Below are 20,984 nucleotides of genomic sequence, written 5' to 3' on the forward strand. Positions count from 1 at the left end.
TTCATATATCTCTAATTTACACCACAAACCAATTGTTATATGCTTCTGTGCATAATCAAAGAAAAGTAGAATCTCACAGAGGCAGAATCTGCCATGTGTTTAGGTTTTTTTAACATTGTTTACAACATTTAACTTTCATTTATCATCTCATTCTCCTCCTGATGAAAAGTCACAAACTTCCCTAAATTACTTCAGACTTTCCATTCCTATCTTTTCTCCATTTGTTTCCTCATCTCTCCACAGTTGGCTCATAAATGAAATGACCCATAAACAATGACATTTCCAATATAAGATTACCATTTTAATTTGAGACTTTTAGTCGTGCTCGTCCTCTTCCTCCAATTTCATCAATTTTCCAAGTGTCAATTTGGAAAAACCTTTATTTTATGAAAAGTCTTGTGACAGACTTTTTCAACATCATCCAGTCTTTATAGGACTGGATATTTCACATTTGCTGTGGCGTTTAAAACTGTCGTCCTCTTTCCTTCAGAAGCAAAGACATTCCACATGTTGAACCAACATTTGAAAGAGAAGACATGAAAACATGTCTGTGTGAACAACGATGATGGCTGTCAAAGCAGGAAGTGTTGATGTTTGAATTTTAACTCCTCACTGACTGTAAATTCAGTGGGATCTTCTGCTCACAGGTGAATGTGTGAAATCAATACAAAATGAAATAATAAATGTGTTTTCAGACAGGAACTCTCACTCCTCAGTCATTAATTCATTAATTAAAAAGAAAAAAAAAACATGTACTTTTTTGTTATCATTTCTTTTTGTAATCCTTTTTTCACAATAATGAACACCAACTGCTGTTTTAATCAAACAAAAAAAAAGAAAGAAAGAAAGAAAAACAACCACAATGTTCCAGGGGGAAGAGTCTCGACAACACATCAAACGGTCAATTCTATATAGATATACTCGCTCAACAAGTCTGGATCTGTCACCTACTAAAACCAGTCCACCACTTTAAGGCTTCCAAGTTCAACGGCACCACCAAGAGTCAGTTCCTCATCAACCATCAGCTTCATGAGGAGGTGAATATACGATTATCTCAACATTTAAATAAATCACTGCATCTGATGTTTTATAAAAACACGTGCTTTTAAATTCATCTCACTGAGGGCAGCAGAGAAGAGAGAGTGGCTTTAAATACACTTGTCAAGGATTCAAAATGTGTGAACTCTCATGAGGGCAGGAGGTGGGCGGGTTCAACGGGTAGTTATGAAATTTTCCATTGAATCATTTTAAAAGGAACATTTTTGACAAAACAACTGTATTATACAGTTTACAATGTAGTACCATGCTAGTGCTGCTGCTCTTGTCCTTAAAAGTTGATTAGCCATTAAGAATCAGTGCTGTTGGAAACTACAACATAAACTACTGTTATTATTATTTTATTAACCCCATTCTGCCCAGGTGCTTTCTGCTCTCACCCAATCATAACATCTGACATAGAAGGCGGTGGATGAGAGTGCTGAGAGGGGCAGGGGAGAAGAAACAAAAAAAGAAAAGAAAGAAATGAAAAGGAAAGGAAAAAGAAATATTTGCACAGAAAACAGGTGGACGTAAACAAATCAGCAAATGTAGAAAATACACTTCATGCATTTAAAATGAGCAACAGTAGGGTGAGGAGGTGAGAGGGAGGTTCACAGTTTTCTCAGCTGAGAGGCAGAGGTGGATGAGGTGTGCATGTGTGCGTGCGTGCATACAGGCCAGGGTCATGGCGTTTAATGACATGCCCCATGGACAACACGGGGGTACAACTACATTCCTGGTCCGACTGAAATGGATACTTTCTGTTGATGTAAAAAGAGTCTCTGTGTTTCCAACACTGGTAAATTCTTGGCTTTGTCTTCAAAATTTCATACAGTCTCTTTAGAGAAATGAAGCCGACTGTTAAGTGCGCTGCTGCTCTGCTCTGGTCTGTAGTGAAAGGGGGTGGGGCCAAGGCAGCTATGATGCTGGGAGGTCCGCGGTATCGGAGGGAAGGGGAGGAGGAGGGATCAGGAGGAGAAGGCGGGGCAGGCAGCAGCTCAGACGGGGGGTGCTTTGCGATGCAGTAGATACTGGTGGATGTCATCTGCGTCGCGCTTCAGCCAGGCTGCATTGAGGAGGATGTTCTCACAGCACTGCTGCACTGTACGCTCAGCCGAAGGCGCAGGGTGACTGTCAAAGAAACTCTGAAGGGACACAAATTCAATGGTATTAACTGTCGAATAACTGTCAACTCCTGAGAGCGAGTGACAGTGAATCTTGACAAACACTCAAAGCTGCTTTACTACAATATTGTCATTCGCACCCATTCACTCACACTTTCATACAGCGCATCTATGCAGCTCATTTCCTATCACACATCTTTCAAACCCATTCACACGCTGATGGACAAGCAGGGTTAAGGGTCTTGCCCAAGGCACGTAGACTAGTGGAGCAAGTAATCTAACCAACAACCTTCCAGTTAAAAGACGACTCACGACACACTGAGCTACCATTGTGTGGAGCTAATGCGACGCATTCAAAGATGCTGGTAAATGTCATCACTTCTTCGGCAGGATCTACAGTGAGTTGCACTGGCAGGAGAAGATTCAGGATGTGTTCAAGGAACCTTGAAAATGTCATAATTTCTTCAAACACACATGAATTCCACTATCCGAATGCTCGCTGCTGCCACCTTGTGATAACAGATGCGCCACAAATTATTCAAAATAATTGTTTTTATAGCTATCAATACATTTGTTTCATATCCTTTTGATATATTACAAATAGTCGAAGTAAACGGTCAACTGTTAATATTTCAGGAAATAACCAAATACTCACACCCATCCCTAGTTGAAGTAAATTACATGGTATAATGGCATGGTGGAAACATTTTCTACTCAGGAGTTCCTCAGTAGTTTTTAAACTTAAGTGTCGGAAAATAGTTTGCTAAAATTAGCAAAATATTGAAAACATTTATTTCACAATTTTCTTTATTTACCAATGAGGAACAAAAAGAATAAACAGGTGAAGCTTTTGAGGACTCATTCTGTCCTTTATTGGTTAAATCTTGAAACTTTCAGTTTTTCGATTCTTTCCAAATCAACTACTTTTCTGGATTTGACTTAATTTCAAAATGAAAGAACAAAATATGCAATAATCAAAATAAATCAATTAAAAAAGTATCATAATATAAATAAAGTGTTCTCACCTTCACTTCAGTGGCCATTTTGTCAATGGCAAACCCGTCAACTGTGAGCTGCAAAGACAAGCAAACAAGAGATCATACATAACGCACAAGAATAATAAAAAAAAGAGTCAAATATTCTATAAAGCATCCGATACTTAATTCAACATTAACACCAGCAGCCCACAAATGTGAAATTAGACTTATATTTATTTACCTTTATGAGCCGTGATATGAGGAAACCGCCCTGGTAACGGCTGTAAAGTTGCTCCCAGTTTTCCTTGACAAATTTCCATGCAGCTTTCCGGCCTTGTTTACTACTTCCAGCCACGCCCCCAATTACTGACACAGTGTCCTGGGGACGAACCTCTTCCTGTTGGGGATTAGAGGCAGAAAAGAAAGATGCATCTTCAAAGACCAACGGATCACCTCTGAGCTCAAACAGGCACACACTACACTATTTGGAAAAAATGACGTGTTTAACAGTAACAACAAAGTATAACCCCCAGACTGTAAAACACTATCTTTGTGCTGTCTGTGTCAAAACGTTAGTGTCCAACATTAAGAAATGTCTGTTACATTTCAAACTATTGTCAAATTAGTTGTCAATTGAATAAATTACCGGTAATTGTAAATAAGTTCTAGCTTAATTTCTGGACAAAACTGACAATACGTATAGATTAGAGTAATATTATTTTCTATTTGACTGGGGGCTTTGTTAATATTAATGACACCTGTCTATATTTTTTTTAACAGTATATAAGAGAATCTGGAGCACACTGGGCATATTTTCAGCTTTGTTTTTGTGTGAATCCTGGACAGAAAATGAAGTTAATCATTCCATATAAACAGTATAATAAGACGATGTCTGTGTACAGAGTTTTTTGTCTTTGAATATTTACATGAATCCTTAAATTAAAAGACAATAAATAAGAGTTGTTTTCCTTTAATATTGTGTCCATTGATATAATCTGTAAGCAACAATTAATGCGTTATAACTTTAAAAGGATATCGGCTGAATATCGATGCCGTCAAAATAAAAAAAACATTGAGATATAACTACTACTACTACTACTACTACTACTACTACTACTACTATAAATATGGTCAAATTCTGCAATTTCGCCTTTTTAGTAATGTGGATGTCGCCTTTGTCTGACCTTAGATATTCACAAACAGTGAGTCAACGTCTTGACAAGTGATGTAAAGTGGATGTTAGTGAGGCTAAAGAGATGGTTATTAAATTTCAGTCATCATTAAATAGTGTTTGAAATCAGAAATGTTCATTCGTGACTAAAGTAACATTTCAGTCGTAAAATAAATAACAAACACAAGTCCACCAAATTATCATATAACAGTGGTTCCAAGTCACTACATTATGAACAGATTTGCTGTGGTCATGAATGATATTGTGATTTGGTTCATAATAGATTGCCTTCTTTAAAAAGTGGAGAGAAAAATAAACTACAGAGAGCAGAACCTCTCTCTCTTTAACACCCAGTTTAAAAATAGAACTTTACAATAAATGAACTTTGTCTCACTCCTGCCTACTGTTAACTGCCCCTGAAAAATAAACCCATGTGGTAACAATGAGGTTGCATGTACCGAGAGGGCGAAGTTGAGGACTTTCTGGATGAGGTCCGGGGCTGAGATGGCACCCAGCACTCGCTCAATGCGATTCTTCTCCTCCATCATGTCAGCTTGTTTGTGGAGCTAAAGGAAGAAAAGAGTGATAAATGAAAGTGAGAAAAGGAAGTTCCAAGATTAGTAAATCTAATCAACGATGACCTGTTTAGGGATGAGGATGGTGAAGCTCACTCAGTCAGATTAAAGTGAAATGTCAGCTGAAGTTTTACCTTGAGCATCGTGTCCAGTGTGGCGCTGTCCCCGTGTTTCAGCACTGTTAAATAAACCTGATGAAAACATAAGCCCAGTCAAATACAGTTTAACAGTCTCATCACGGTGTGTGTTGTTTTGCTGCACCGCATCACCCTGTGACATTTCATTTTATACTTCCTGTTTCTACAAATTTGACCTTACCTTTTACTTTCAGGATTACACAGGGTACATTTCTCAATTCATCAAGATTAAATGATTATGAAAATCATTGTTAGTTGCAGCCCTAAAAAATGGATTTGTTAATGTACTTAAGAGAACATGGATTTTTATCTTCAGAATTAAACTTGGGAACAAACGTTTTTGAATTCTGAATTTCCTACAATTTTTCCCACCGTTTCACAGTTACAGATTCACTGTTAAACCTATAATTTGCAAGAAAAGCTAAGGGACAGTTGTTTGCTCAGGTCTTGACACTTAATCACTTAAAAAGACGAAACCTGTGGGCAAATTACATCCATATTAATCCATTTACCGGGCTCCTGAGGTCAGCAGGCAGGACCTGCTTGCCCTCTACATGATCCTTAAATCTCCGTCTGGCCTCCTCCAGAGTGGGTTTGTGTCCTGCCTTCCCAAGCTTCCCAAGAACCAGACTTCTCAACAAAACATCCAGGTGACCTGTAGGACAAAAACGCCACACTCAGTTTATTCTATTTGCCATTTAATTTTCTAGGGTTTACATTTAGCTCAGTCAAGAGTTGGATTAAAAATCATACAAGGAAAAAAAAAGTAAACATTTAATAAATTATTTCTTTATTCATGTTGAGCTCGTCTTCCTCACCTTCTCCAGGTCTGCTGTCCCAGCCAAGCTTGAGGCCGATGGGGGTGAAGAGGTCCCGGATGAACTCGAGGATGTCCTCATGGAAGTCGGTGTGGGTCAGGAGCGAGGACAACACTCCCAGGTTGCAGCTGAGGTCGCTCCACACTGTGTAGTTTGGTTCGTTGACAAACGCTTCCATCAGCCTCAGCACCTCCACCGTACTGATCATCCCCGCACGAGACTGGAGGTAACAAAAAAATGTATGTTTCACTATTCATGAATTTCGAACTTTGATCTGCAGAATGTAAAACAACATCTGCCACAAGTTTTACTTTATGCAAACATCACTGTAGAAAACAAGTGTGTCTGTCTGCACCTGACTAATGGAGCGCTGGCCCCTTTATCTTTTTAATAATGTTAATGTTCTCTTATGTGGGTGTATTCACACCAACAAGCTTCACCATCACCAAGAGCCTTACTGATGTATTAAACACTATAAAAGATAGAAACACACAGTGAGCTCAGCCAACAGGTGAATGTCGAAATAAACCGATGGGTCAGAGAGCACAACCTCACTGCCTTACTTTTTTGATGGATTGACTGTGTTCCATTTTATTATAATAGTGAGTTATTATCACTATTGTATTATTGAGCTATTGTTAGCAATACTAGTCAATGACAACACTCTATACAGTGTAGCAACATGTCTGATAAAAAGTTTACAGTCATACGTCTATGACTGAGTTCCTGTGAAACAAGTACAGCAGAAGTGCCATTAACTGTAAAAAGACCGTTTCTACAGTGGCAGCCGTCTTGGAATCCTTACTCGCAATTTTTTTTATACAATTAGACACAGTAGACACACACACACACACACACACACACTACTTTCAGGATCCACACACTGTGTTCAAAGTTCTTCTGGCCCAGGGAAAGAGGCACTTTTTAGGCACCAGAGGGCAAAGCACCTGGGGTTTAACAGGTGCTTTCCTGGGTGTGAGGGTTCAACAGCAATTTCCTTTGCTCTCCTGAGACACCACATGCTAGCGATGGGTAAAGGACAACCAGTGATTTTTTTGGGCAGTTTTTAATTACCTCTGCAGGTTTTTTCTGTCTGCCACTAAGCAGTTGGCATACCAGGCTGTGATGCAGTATGTGAGGACGCCGGTGCTGCAGTAAAAGGCCACCAGCAGCTTCTCCTCCAGAGGGTTGTCAGCTCGTTCAGGTAGTGGAGTCTCAGTACAATTGTGTTAGCAGTCCTTGCTGAGGTAGCGGTCCTCAGCGATGTGAAGCTGGTTCCCTCCTCTGTTCCCTGAAGTCTATTACCATCTCCTTTGTTTTTGTCTCGTCCCTTCCGCCAATGAGGTCGATGACCAGAGAATCAATGGTAAGGTTGCTCAAAGTTTATGAGTTGGAAATTTAGAGTTCAGAGTGTATAGCTGTGTAACACACCATGACCTTGTCGAAAATTCCGAGTTGTCCATCTGGTGGAACTAGTGGTAATTACTTCAGATAGTGTAATGCAGGGTTTCTCAATCGTGGTCCTTGTGACTCACTGCCTTGCATGTTTTAGATGTTTCCCTGCTCCAGAAACATCTAAAACCTGCAGGGCAGTGGGCCCCCAGGACCATGATTGAGAAACACTAGTGTAATGGGCTTCCAGGCTGTGGAAACAGACAACCGAATTTTTGATCAAAAGTGAAAGCCCTAATCTTTACTGTGTTTGTGTGCGTCTTCCAGTCTCACCAGGGAGAAGAGGTCATTCTGCAGGCCGAGTCGATCAACAGGCTGCAGACTGAGGTCTCTGATGCCTGGCAGCAGACTCTCCAGCATGGTCGTGCTGTACTGAATGCGATAGAAGCCAACAGTGCCTGGGTTGATCTGTAAACAGCAACACAACTGGGTCAGATTGTGGGAATAATGTACTTGCACCAGAATTGCACAGACTTGCTTGCATCTGTGCTTTCATCCAGACTGCTAATGCTCAAGGGCTTAATTAACAAATGTGGATGATTTATCTCTGACTTTTAACAGAACAAACATTAGGATACAGAGAACCTCAGTCTGTTAATGTTATGTCCTCTTTTTAAAGCTGCAGTAACTTTTGGCATTTATTTTATTGCCGTTATTCTGTCCCCGTTTGGTATTCATGAACAGAAATATGTAACATTTGTATGCTACATACATCATACATTTATCTACACAAACTGCTGAATGAGCAGGCTTTTTGACTCGCCAATTCACTTGTGAAAGTTTTTGTGGACACTTCTTTGTGTTTTCAGTCAGACTCCAACCCTTTGCAGCCATCCCACTTCACTAGTGCAATAATCCTGTGGATTCAGTTTGTTTTGACACAAAACAAATTACTTCCTGTATGCAGTGCAGGAATAACACCAGGGTACACAAGGAAAAAAACAAATCAACATTGTGTGCACTGATGTTTTGAATATGGTTTGAATGTAACACACTTTTGTGCACTACAGTTCAGTTTTTGGCTGTACATAGTGGTTGGGAGACTCATACTTATTAGGAGGTGAAATGGATCCAAGGCCGTATTTATAGATTTGCATCAGCTGCATAAGGCACAATCAAATTTCAACCCTTTGCACTGTTACACCTCAGATCATGTTTCTGTTCAGGCACCAAAGTCATCGACAGCTCTGCTCATTTCCGAGTTATTCCCACAAGAGTTTGAACAAGTCTGTTCATGAAGTCAAAACAACCAGTAAAGAGGCAACAGACAGCTTTCATATGCAGAGGGGTTCCAGGGTGGTTTAAGAAGTAGGCAAAGGAAAATGACAAAGTAGACAACATTATGGACACAAAGAGCAACAACATGGTGAGAGTAAGACAAAGGGTATCAATGTAAACTTAAGAAATAAATTATGAATCATCCATCCATGAGGGTCGCGCAATGCTGAAAAAAAAAATCCCATCAATTGTTTTCTTGGTTTCCTTTAATGTAGTTTTTAAACCAAAACCTTTTATGAATAAATGAAAGATAAGAGATCTACAGAACTGTGAGACACTTTTGAGATTCCCACTACAGGGTGAATCTGCAACTTGTCCTCCCATATGACAACCAGAAACTCCACTAACAACAAAAGCAGGCGTCTTCTTTCAAGTCTCCAGTTCAGCTGGAACCACAATCTCATAGTCACATTCATGTTACAGGGCAGCATGATGTAAACGAGCCAATGTTAGGCAATCATAAACTCCTCCTTCATTCAAAATGGAGTTAAATTTTACCAGAAATCAGTAACTGTCTAAGTGTAAAGTTCAACATATTTGTATGTTCAAGGCCTTTCCACACATCTGTCATAGCCAGATGTAAAAATGAACACACTGGAACATCTGTCCAATGTCAAAGAGACTGTTTGAGTTACTGTTTGAGTTATTAGTCACCACTCAATATTTCTACCGTCACAACATTCATTTAGTGAAACTGGTGTCACTAAATCAAAAGCTAATCTTAAATAAATCAGGGAGAGGAAATATCGTTGCTGCCTCACCTTGATCCACTGCTCTGGAGTGACACTGCTCACAGTGACAGTCACCTCGGGTCTGTCCAGCAGAACCTCGAGCTTGGAGCACTTTGGGTCCTCGCTGGTGCAAATACTGATGGGGATCATCCAGCTGGGACATTCCTCACCTGTCCAACACATGAGCAACAGAGGTTTCATTTTCAAATAAACACAAGGCTAAGTTTTCTCCATTTACCAATGTATGTATTTTTGTATTTGATTTAGCAGGAAACACTCACCATTGTGTGGTCCACTGGCACAGAACTTCTTCTGAGATAACTTGACGATGCGGTCATCACCTTGCTGTAAATAACACCATGTTCAGTGTGAGTATGAGCAAATAAACAAGCTACAGACTTAGACTCGAATAACAGCACAGTGGTTTTTTGCTTTCACAGACCAGTTGCAGTTTCAGCCTACACTTTCACCCCAGACTTGTTATAAATAGTGGACAACAACCTCCTGGTGATATTGTCATGTTACCAGTAAACTATGGAAAATTACACAATTCCCACAACATTTTCATGCTACGTCTGAAAACTTAACTCAAAATGATTGCCTCATGACGTTCCTGAACCTTCACATTCACAATGACCTTGTACTCTGACCACAAAACTCTACTCAGTCCATCCTTGAAGATTTGTAGCAAAATTTGAAAGAGTTCTTAAGATATTCCACTCACAAGAGCGAGGTTGATGTACGAACATAAAGACAAACAGAAAATATAATCTGGATGGTCACACCTGCCACAGGTGCCAAATCAAACTGACAGATCAAAATAAAATGAATATTTAATATTTCTATTGCCACATTCAACATACAGTCATTTTGTTGTTCTTTTTCAGTAGCTTGGGTGTAGGGAAGCTCACCTGTTCCTGGTCCACCACAATAATTGGAAAGCCCATCTGCTTGGTCCACGAGCTCATCACGGCAGCAATGGGTTTCCCACTGGCCTGTTCCAGACAGTCCCATAAGTCCTCTGTGGAAGACAGTCACAAATAAGGGCTTTCAAAAAAACACCCCAAAAAACGTACATATCTGCTTCTCCTCGAAAGAAACATTTCCAGACCGGTATTACCTGTCGATGCATTCTTATGTTGGAACTTCAAAAGATATGTGTTCATTCCTTTCCTAAAGTCCTACAAAGAAAGAATAAGTGGTGAACTTTCAAGGGCAAAATCTAAAAGAAGAAACACCATCTGACACAAGTGCGAGACAACCAACCTCATCCCCTATGTAGTTGTGCAACATGCGGATCACAGATGCTCCTTTGCTGTAGGAGATGGCGTCAAAGATTTCATCTACCTCTGAGGGGTGGCCCACGTTCACCTGGAACATTAAAACAACATTTTGAAACCAGACAGTCAAGCAGCTTTCATGTTGAAAATACTTCATCATATAGAAAATCAGTATCTACCCATGCAATCATAAATAACACTTCTGAATCACATACATACACACATACAAGTCTATAGTCCATGTCTACCAGCAGAGTAATCATGACCACAATCCGAACATACTACATGAGTCAGCAGCTTCCAGATTTATGACGTGAATCTCTGCAGGAACTCTGATTAAGACCTTCCGACTGTGCAAAGTAGCATTACACCTCTCAGTGTGTAGCCAAATGGAAATTAGGAGAAGGATCACCTCTATGGGATGGCTGCTATCCAGAGCATCCAGGTCCAGAGCACGGGTGTAGTCGGCTGAGACGAACTGAGTCCAGATGTCGTACTCTGGGAAGCAGTGATCCACGCAAAGATACTCAATCCAGGATGCAAAGCCCTCATTTAGCCACAGATGGGTCCACCATTCCTATAATCATGCACACATGCCTTCAGTTGGTGCTTCAGTTCTATTAATCAATACTGTCAGCGGTGTTGTAAATAATTGTCTTTAAGATGCAGACACGGATGACTTCAAATGGACATTTACAAACAGCTACAACAGTCAGCATGAAAAGCAATAGTGAATTTAATAATATAGGCTTGCTACCGATACTTTTGCTAAAGGTTATCACGCCGTCAGAAGCTGAAACCAACACATGCCTACGTATTGACACTGGTTGTTGATTTTTCATTTACTTGTAGTTTTCATTTTGTTTTTGTGGAACACAAAGTTTACATTTAAGTCAGTAACTATCAGATTACTTATACTGTTTGATGAAAATCTCGATTCAAATGGAATCATTGTCCTGATAATCATAAACAAATCATGAGGCCAGTGAAGAGGAACGGCCCTACTGGAAGTAGATATGTCATTATGTCAAAGCATTCATATAAACAGGTGTCCAAGGTTGTTTTCAATAATGTGATGGCAGGTTGTAGCAGGTTACCATGGTGACTAAGTTTCCAAACCACTGGTGAGCAAGTTCATGTCCAACGACCAGTGCCACCCACTGTCTGGATGAAGAGCAAGAGTTCTTCGGGTCAATAAGCAGCGCTGTCTCCCTGAAAAAGCACAGAAAACTCGAGGTTGACATGTGACGTCTGAAGGTCAATGCATCGTCTAAGCAGCAGCACATTTCCCTCCATCAGATGTTCAGAGGTCATTAAGAAAACCTGCAGGTAGGTTGATGAATGTCGCCTGCTGCTGCCGTCTGCTTATCACCTGACAGGTGGCAACATGTTTAATAAACCGTAAAGCAATAAAGAAAAACTACACTTTATTACAAATATTTACAAGTTGTGACCAGCTTTTATTTGACAAATTTTCCGTTGTTTTGTTTTTCCCTGTGAATTAACTTTACCTGTGAAAAGTGAAAATATAAAACTGAATACAACATAAACCAAACCAAGGTGTCCCTGATAATGTGATCTGTTCTAGTGCCTGGCCAATGAGAAGATTTGAAAAAGTGTTTGATAGTGAAAATAAAAAAAGGTAAATCAATGAATCAATCATATCATGATTTTTAGTTTACCTGTAGGTAACAAGGCCCCAGTTTTCCATGGCACCTGTACAAGAGAGCGAACAGAAAGTGTTTTACTTTTAAACATTTTCAATGGATGTGTGTCTATGTCGATTAGGGTTGTCACCTTTTTCAAAAAAAAAATAAAGCTTGAATTTTTTTTTAGAATGATCCTTATTTAGAAAAAAAAAAAAAACCCAGGTCAATACAGTTTAAACTTGTGAACTTTACATCCCATGTTCAATATTGAAGTTTAACAAATGAATGTGTTCGTGACAACTTACCAGCAGCAAAGTCAGCAATAGCTATGAGATCGATTTTAGGCAAGGGATAAGGAACACTGAAATATTCTTTGTAGAAAGGTAGGGTTTTGGTTGCAACCTGGGGGAAAAAAAATACAAATACATATTACACATCGGCTATCAAAAGATGCAACACAGCAACCAGTTGGTTCTTTTATTGTCACGTTTTCTCAAGCCATTACGTTCTCTTAAGTGATTAATGAAGAATTGTCTGGAAACACCAAAGTGTTTCAAAGGTGAGCTCACCTCCAGCGCAAATTTCCCTTGCTCTGCCTTCCCTACAGGTGTGTAGACTCGTACTGTTACACCATCTGATGACTGGCTCTCCACAAAGTCATATTCACCAATGACAAAAGCTACAAGGTATGTGGACATGATGGGCGTGGTGGCGAACTTCATTTCTACAAGGTTTTCATCCTCTGGATATGGCTTTCGATCAATGACATTCTGTGACAGAAGAAAATGGTTCAGTGCGGGGACATCATAAACAGACAAGAGCTGAACTGTAACAGTTGCGAGTGAGACAACACAACAGTAAAAGACTTAGTAAGGAGAGCATGACCCACCTGCGTAAATAAATAAAAAAATAAATTAAAATATAGCAATTTTGTTTCACTATCTCATGAAGACAACCTGCTGGTTGACTATCCTGACCTGTCTGATGTTCACCTCCACACCCGCTGGTGCCTACCACAGACTGTATGGAAAATGAATGTAGTCTCTAGTATTGAAACCAATGCAGAAGTGTCTGAAACTAGTATTCTCTTGGATGGGGGGCTGACTACACTGGTATATATTCATTCACTGTCTACCACTTTATCCTCCACATGAGGACCTTGGGGGGAAGCTAAGGCCAATTCCAGCTGACATTATGGCAAAAGGCAGGGTCACAGCTTAGACGGATCACAGAAATGAACAACTATTCACTCTCCCAGGCAAAGCTACTGTCATTTGAGGATCCAATTAACCTCAGCATGACTTTGGGCTGGTGGGGTGAACCTAAACCACTGGTTAATGTGTATGGGAAAATTTGGCTACATCTCTCTTAATGCAAAAGATTTTTCAGGACGTGCGATTGAATGATGTGATTGACAACTATTACAATTAAACAGGTGCATGGTTGTATGTGTAGATGGATATGCAGTAGATAAGCTCTCAGTCAGGACCACACTCATTCTTAAATATGGCTATTCTACATTCAGTTGGATTCTGTAGTTTTTAGAAAACATAACTCAAGGAAAAGTTAAGTTGACCAATATGGTTTAACCAATATGGGTTTTTCCAATAGCCGACACTGATAATTGAAAGCTTCCCCCTCTGTTTGCATGATAACATGTCACGCTAGCGCACATTACAACTACATACAATTACAATTCATTTCAAAAGTAATTTATGACTAAGGGCATGTATATAATAATAGTGGACATACAACCTTTCACTGACATGTTTTTATTTTGTTGTCAACAGACAAAACAAATCAATATAGTGATCACAAAAAGATTAATAAAATAACTTTGTGCTGTTACACAGCCTTGTATGCAAACCATCAGTGATGGATAAACAGGTTTAATGAGGAAGCTAACTGTGCAAACAAAGTCTTACGACATCTGACAAATTACTTGAATCCCCGCAAACAAGTTGCATCAACTAAACCATGCTTACAAACAAACTTATCATACACTGTTCTGAGTTGCTTGTAGTGTCATGCCACCCGACACAGAGTGAAATTCTCTGACAATGACAAATGTGTGGTTTACGTATCAAGATAAGACATATTTATAGTTTGGCAGCGACGATGTCAGAGGTGAACAGCTCCGCTAATATATACGCACAACGCTCACTGCCTGGTACAGAGCAGCGGTAACTCTGCATGTCCTGTTAGATTCAGATGCTGGCTCAGAACTTGAAATAAAACATTTCTGTGCCGCAGAATGCAGTTTTAAAAACACTTGAAGTAAGAAAGGTATAGTTTAGAATTCAAAAATATGGTTTATGTAGGAAGGTAGGACATATAGCCGTGTTGCTTTGGCCTGTCTCAGGCTTAGGAATCGTTTTTCGAAGATTAATCATATAGTGTTTATGCATGGAATGTCCATCACTAAATTTAGTAGAATATGGTAGTTCTTTCTGTGGCATGGACCCAAAACCAGACGTTCAATAGTGCCAATACGACACAGACCTGCTCAGGCTTTGACAAAGGTGACATTCACTATACTCTTGGAGACGTTATTTAAAGGTTGAAATTCTCCATGCTGTCACTTTAAATAATCATATTTGTTAAATAAAAGAATGTTCTGATGTGATCTATGGTGTGTTCATGGCATCAGAAAAACCCAGATTTAGCATCATCATTCAAACAGCTCAATGAACTGCGTTAGCCTGAAGGGAAATAGAAACAGTCTGAAGCAGATGGTGCATTCTGATGCAATTCAGTTTCTCAGTGGGAGAAAAGAACTCACCATATTTGACAAAGCTACTCGGTCCTTAGGAACTATCAGAGTGATGTCAAAGGTGGCTTTGATAGCTGGCTCGTCCCAACAAGGGAAAGCTCTGCGAGCATCCGTGGCCTGGAGAGAGAGAGAGAGAGAGAGAGAGAGAGAGAGAGAGAGAGACATGGGGACATGGTGTGTTCAATCCACAGTCTTTCTGCAAGTCATCATCACATTTCCCTGATCCTGTCAGAGTGAGGTTGTAAGAAAAAAAAAAGTTTAGATAAATATTGAACATTAAAGGGTAATTATTACAGAGGGGGAAAAGCATACAATAAATATCATCCAAAAGATGTAAGGAAACGGGTCCTTTTCCTCAATGCTGGTGAAGTTCTGTGTCATGATCACACCTCAGATGATGAATGCAATTTCTATCCTCATTTGTGTTCCAAACTATTTAACTAGCAATCATGGCTACTGCAGCTTTAAATTAAGACTCATCTATGTGTAGTGTGCATGTGTTACATACACTATAAAACCTATGTTTTTGTCATCATTACATATTTCCTTTGGAGTTGGTCAATCCTTTACAGACAAAGAGCCAACTTCTGTGGGTGGGTAATGTTGTGGCTGGTTCATGAACTTGCAAGCTAATCTGATAAACTGATATAGAAATTACACATATTATACATAACACAGAAACATACACCAGTAGGACAGTACTGTACTGTATATGACTCTTTTTTTTTTTTTTTTAATTGAATCACTAACCAACCACCACAAAGAGTTAAATGAAAGTGAAATTATTTTTATGCTGACTCATGTTTGCCATAAAGCTCTCTTCAGTCATGTTCTGTGGCATGAAAGAATCGTAAAAAAAATCTGACCTCAAGCAAAATACCTGTCAAAATACCCCGACACACAGACAGACCCACTTTTACTTTCCCAGAAATGCAGACCAGCATTACAAAAACATACATTCATAGAAATGACATATGACGCATTGCCTCATCTTTTCTATGAACAAGGGTCACATGAAGAACACACCATGCAAGGCAAGTGGGAAAACATTCCATTTCCCTGCAGCCATCAACTCACCTCAAATTGTGTGACAGCAGCATAGCGGACGTCTCCTGCTGCGGTTGTGTATTTACTTCTGTAGAACCCTTTCATTTTGTCGTTCAGTTCCCCAACAAAGTCAACCTTCAACATACCTGAGCCTGTGGGGCGCACCAAAGAGATATACCGTTATTCTTTACCAGCAGTAATAATTGACTATTATGAGCGGAGCCAAGTGGGGTCCCTCCTTCCTTACCTTTCTGAAGAGATCTAGGAAAGCACAGAGTAACTTTTTCATCCTCGTTTTGATAGTTGAATCCTGTGGCATTGATTTCTACAGGAAGAGGAGGAAAATGAATGGCAGAGCAGACGGTGTTTGCTCTGGATAATTATCCATTAAGATTGTTTTTAATGCAAACAGAGTGGTCAATAGATATGTGCAAATTTCACTTGTGGCAATACATTATTGTCAGGGCAAAAACCGGGCATATGTGAATTACATTGACAATTGCACCTGTTCACTAACACGCAGTATAGACAAAGAGGGTGATTCGGCTTTGTTATTGCCAGTTGACTGGCACATCACAACATTATTATGATATATCACTTTGTTTGTCTGGTCCGTCTTGTTTTCCCATTATATTCTTTAATAAACTGCATACACTTAAATGATCTTCAGCAGGACTTTAGTTTATGTGCTCCTCACAGTGAAGGGCCAACTCAACCTTTTAGGGTGCATTCACACCAGCCTCGTTGATCATGCCTGAATCAAACCCTGGAGCGTTTGTACAGTTTGTTTGGGTTGAACGTAGTCCGTAGCCCTTCTGTCAAGCTCAACCAAACTCTGGTGAGCTTGACAGTTGTGGTCTCTGACCGCTTGAAAGTGAACTCTGGAGCAGTTCATCACTGGTGACTATCCACACCTTTCACTGGAAGTGTAGTATATACAACAACAGCCTCAAGTATTCTTATCTGCTATATAAGTATATATTATATAGCACAGTATATGCTAGATAAGTAAGGAGAAGGGAGAGCCGGGAGAAGAGCCACTGATTAGACAGAAATGAGAACGGCACACCCATCCAGGAGAAAGAGTTGGGGCCACTCAGACCTGAAGGATGGACACCATTTAACAGCATTATTCCTCCGACTCTGTTCTGACTACAGTATATATATGGTTCTCTTTCCGGTTCTATCAGCTCCTCATTGGGGAATGTGGATGAGAACACTGAGGCTGTAGCTGCTCCACCTCACCCACCCATAATCCACCTGTTGGCCTTCAGGACATTGCTCATCACCAGAACAGCACTGCAGATGAACATTAACCTAAACCTGCACTATTTCTGATCACATGACTTTTGTTTGCAATTTATAGAGAGATTGAGATTATTTAGGATAACTGAAACTAACTCAGAAATCCCAATAAAGCATGATCCTTACCTTCTCCTCCTTGTGGTACAAAGGAAGCCTTGATGATGTCCATGTCGGCACAATTCATCACAATCTGATTTGTGGCTTGTGTAACCTGCAAATATTGACATTAAACAGCTTCATTACACTCAGATAGTCTCCTCTGTGCTAGGTTCCTCTCAGTCACTGTGATGGGAAGATAAAGTTTCAGTTAAGTTCAATGTTTCCATGACACTGACAACAGGACTTGACATTGAGAATGTGAAGAAGCCAGATTTTAACTTATGATGGTAAATCTAAAATAAACCTTGTATTCAAAGAATGGAGAGACTCTATAGACAAATCCGGCGAGCAGTTTTTGTGTTTCGCCATCTAGCGGCGCCGCCATTACAGCCACCACTGATTACCTCAGCTACTTGATGTTTACATTGTGGTCATTAGGTTGCCCTAGTTAGAGCTGACGCTCAACCTCGTTTGACACTTTGACTGAACAAAACTCAACAGCTCACACAACGTTTTTAATTTATGCTCCGGCCAAAGTTTTTTTTTTTTTAAGTGTCCAATTACAGGTAAAGAAAGCATGCTAATAATTAAGATTGTTTGTGGTCATGAAAACAAAAGTTTTAACCTAGTCTGAGTTTACACAGTGTGTGTGTGGCGTATGTAGTAGCACAAATACAAGAAAAACAAATGTGGTGTCAGTTGTAACTAACTGATGATGTGTTTCAGGCTGCAACTAACAATTATTTTCAAAATGAATCGATGAGAAGTTTGGCCCAGAAAAGGTCAAAAAGTTTCACAAAACAATATTCAGTTTTAATGATTTTAGAAAACACTCCAACCCAATAATGGACTATCAAAATAGTTTAATAGATTCATCGATGTTGCTGTTGCAGCCCTAGATGTTTTTAGTAAAATTGTTCTGATTTTGCAACACTTTTAATGCATAATGAATCCTATATACTGTGGGAGGGCCTCAGGACAGAGAGCCTCCATCCCAAAATATTACAATTGAATCATCTGGAGATCATCACAGGTTTGTTGTTTTATGTTGCTTTGTTTTTGGAGCAAGTTTCCCTACCCCAGCTTTAAACACTGTACTTCTACTTCTACTTATATACTGTACAGCCGATAGCGCCAGGTAATGAGGAAACCGACTAATCAACTAATCTGTGAAGCCATGAGCATGCATTTCACAAGCTGTTTAAACAACAGTTTATCTTTAACTCGTGCTGGGCTGATATGGAGCCATCATGCAAATGACATCAGCATGTCACTTTTTAGACAGGGAAGTTTTAACATGTACAAATACCGTTTTTACTTTACTAGATACAACTACCACATATAAAATGTTATTAAATTATGCGGTATTAAATATTTAACTGTGTGATTATTTGGTTCATCTTGTATAACTGTGAGGGTTGGGTAAATAACCAACCTCTGTCTGTGTTAACTTATACCACAATTTAGCACAACTATGATGCAAACACATCATTGAGATTAAAATACTGTGTTGTAATACACTGCATTTCTTCCATCTATCAATAAGATAACAATAACCTATTTTTAAGCATGCTGATTCAGGTGTGTGATTACTTGGGAGGATGTTTTTAATGCTGTTATGTCAGTGTTGCAATAACATGGCAATTCATGCATTCTAATGTACCATTATGGATCTACATGTACCAAAAAATAACAAATAAGACACCTTTCTGTAGAAGAAAGGACGAGCATGTGAACAGCCCAAAGCACAGCAATTCATTATTAATCCTCTGTAAATTAGATATGCTGGCCTCAAATATTATTTTTTAAAATGTGGAACCCTTCGAAATTTACTAACCACTTGGCACTGGCCCTTACCACAGGAACGAGGGTAGTGTAAATGATAATTAACTGGTCAAGTAGGTGTTAACTGCAGGATAATGGAGGTGAAAAGAATCCTGTACTTTTAGGGGCAACTTTCTTTCTTCAGTTAGACAGGCATTGTGACATATTGTGTTCCAATTGTCTTGTCATTGATTATCCAAAAAAAAACTCTCATGACATTATTATTATGAGCATTGCATCGTGTTGGGCAATGGACTGCAAATGCTATCATGACTCATCCTATAATGAGGGATGAATCAATACTGCTTTTTCTTTTCAGATACTGAAACCTATAAAAATACTATTTCACTAACAACACATTTTTGTTGATGCATTTACCACCTAGCCACAACCTGCCATTTTATAAACATCATATGATCATCAAATCATATGATCTGAGGGGTTTAATATTTAAGTTTAGAATTATGCTTTTCTATTTCTGATATCCAACCAAGTGATTTAAACCAATATCTGCCCAAATAACAATATTGGAATATGGATCTTGTATCAGCGCATCCCTGTTTGTGATTCCGTATAACTGTATAATTCCCAATGTTCAGCGCAAACCGTTTAAAAGTTGGAAACAGTAGGCATATTAGGTGTTCCTAATAAACTGACGTAAACCATGGTTGAACTGAATGACGGTGGGAGGGGGCGACATGATGTTGCCATGATTTTGCAAACACTACAGAGCATTGCTAACGGCTACCTGGCTGTAGCTAACAGCGAAAGTAGCGATGGAAGGTCAGGAAACAGTAGCTACAGTGATGTGTGAGTGTTAAAGGGGCTCGTGGAGCTCTTTCAGCAAATTAAAGCGCACTGATACGCGCGGTTAGCATGCTAACATACACGGGTTGAGACAGTTGGCTAAGCTAACATGAGAAGGCAAGTCTGCTGGTTGTGTGAACGGGAACAGGTTGAGCGAAATCACATCATTTTGCTCGCGACTGGTTTCACCAACAGTCAGTCGTCAATAGCTCTCCGGTCCTGGGTTCAACACTTGATCAGCAAGTAACCACCAGCTAATGGTGAAAAGCACCCACCCTGTAAGGCTCGGCGAACACCGCAATTAGCCGGCTACTGCTAATGTTAGCTGGTCCGATTACATAACAAGAACACACAAACCCAACCATACCATACCTCCACCAGTGCCTCTAGCCTGCCCTCGAAAGTGAAGTCGATCAAGTCGGGCTTTAGCCATAAGCCGTAGTTGACGGGATAAACGTCAGTTGGTAGCCGTACGAAGGGCCTCCTTTCGGGCATGGTTCCTGTGTTTTTGTCCGGCTGCGCTGACGAGCACGGTATTGCAATGTCTGTGTGACAGTTTGTAGCGTAGCGGGCTTTATCTGTGAGCAGAGCGGGCCTCGGCAGCAGTGAGGGCGGACAGCAGGTGGTGTGACTCCGTGTGTTCAACCAAACCGTCTTTAGCTACTCCACTCTCCTCTCTCACCCCGCACACACGCACGGACGCACTGCCCAAACGACTCCGCTCAACGTCGGTGCGCGTGCGCACACACACACACGTTTGCGCAGCTATACTTCATAGGACATTGTATTGACTTTCTTTCATGTAGACAACCATAACCATGGCCAGCTAATGTCTAACCCTAACTTTAACCCAACTACAATTCAAAGCCCTAAACTTCCTCAGAAATTAGATTCTGTCT

General features: G+C 39.9%; 1 protein-coding gene across 1 annotated transcript; it reads right to left on the reverse strand.

Annotated features, from left to right (window-relative positions):
* Positions 1-279: 279 nt before the first annotated feature.
* npepps (aminopeptidase puromycin sensitive) lies at positions 280-20,800 on the reverse strand. The gene is made up of 23 exons (XM_044028764.1): positions 20,458-20,800; positions 17,482-17,566; positions 16,298-16,375; positions 16,081-16,202; positions 15,013-15,120; positions 12,800-13,000; positions 12,536-12,632; positions 12,264-12,297; positions 11,679-11,793; positions 10,994-11,158; positions 10,568-10,672; positions 10,422-10,482; positions 10,213-10,322; positions 9,583-9,646; positions 9,332-9,471; positions 7,566-7,700; positions 5,841-6,060; positions 5,535-5,677; positions 5,020-5,076; positions 4,769-4,876; positions 3,381-3,536; positions 3,188-3,235; positions 280-2,183 (listed from the first exon to the last, which is right to left on the reverse strand). The coding sequence occupies exons 1-23, from the start codon at positions 20,578-20,580 to the stop codon at positions 2,037-2,039; spliced, it is 2,622 nt and encodes an 873-aa protein (XP_043884699.1). The 5' UTR covers positions 20,581-20,800; the 3' UTR covers positions 280-2,036.
* Positions 20,801-20,984: the final 184 nt, after the last annotated feature.

The sequence above is a fragment of the Solea senegalensis genome, linkage group LG6, assembly GCF_019176455.1.
Source record: "Solea senegalensis isolate Sse05_10M linkage group LG6, IFAPA_SoseM_1, whole genome shotgun sequence".
NCBI classification, from domain to species: Eukaryota; Metazoa; Chordata; class Actinopteri; order Pleuronectiformes; family Soleidae; genus Solea; species Solea senegalensis.

Coding starts and splice junctions, on each gene's coding strand:
- npepps (XM_044028764.1), bottom strand. CDS start 20,580: ATGCCCGAAAGGAGGCCCTTCGTACGGCTACCAACTGACGTTTATCCC. Junction 10,483..10,567: donor ACAACTACATAGGGGATGAG/GTTGGTTGTCTC, acceptor CTTTCTTTGTAG/GACTTTAGGAAAGGAATGAA. Junction 5,077..5,534: donor CTGCTGACCTCAGGAGCCCG/GTAAATGGATTA, acceptor TGTTTTCATCAG/GTTTATTTAACAGTGCTGAA.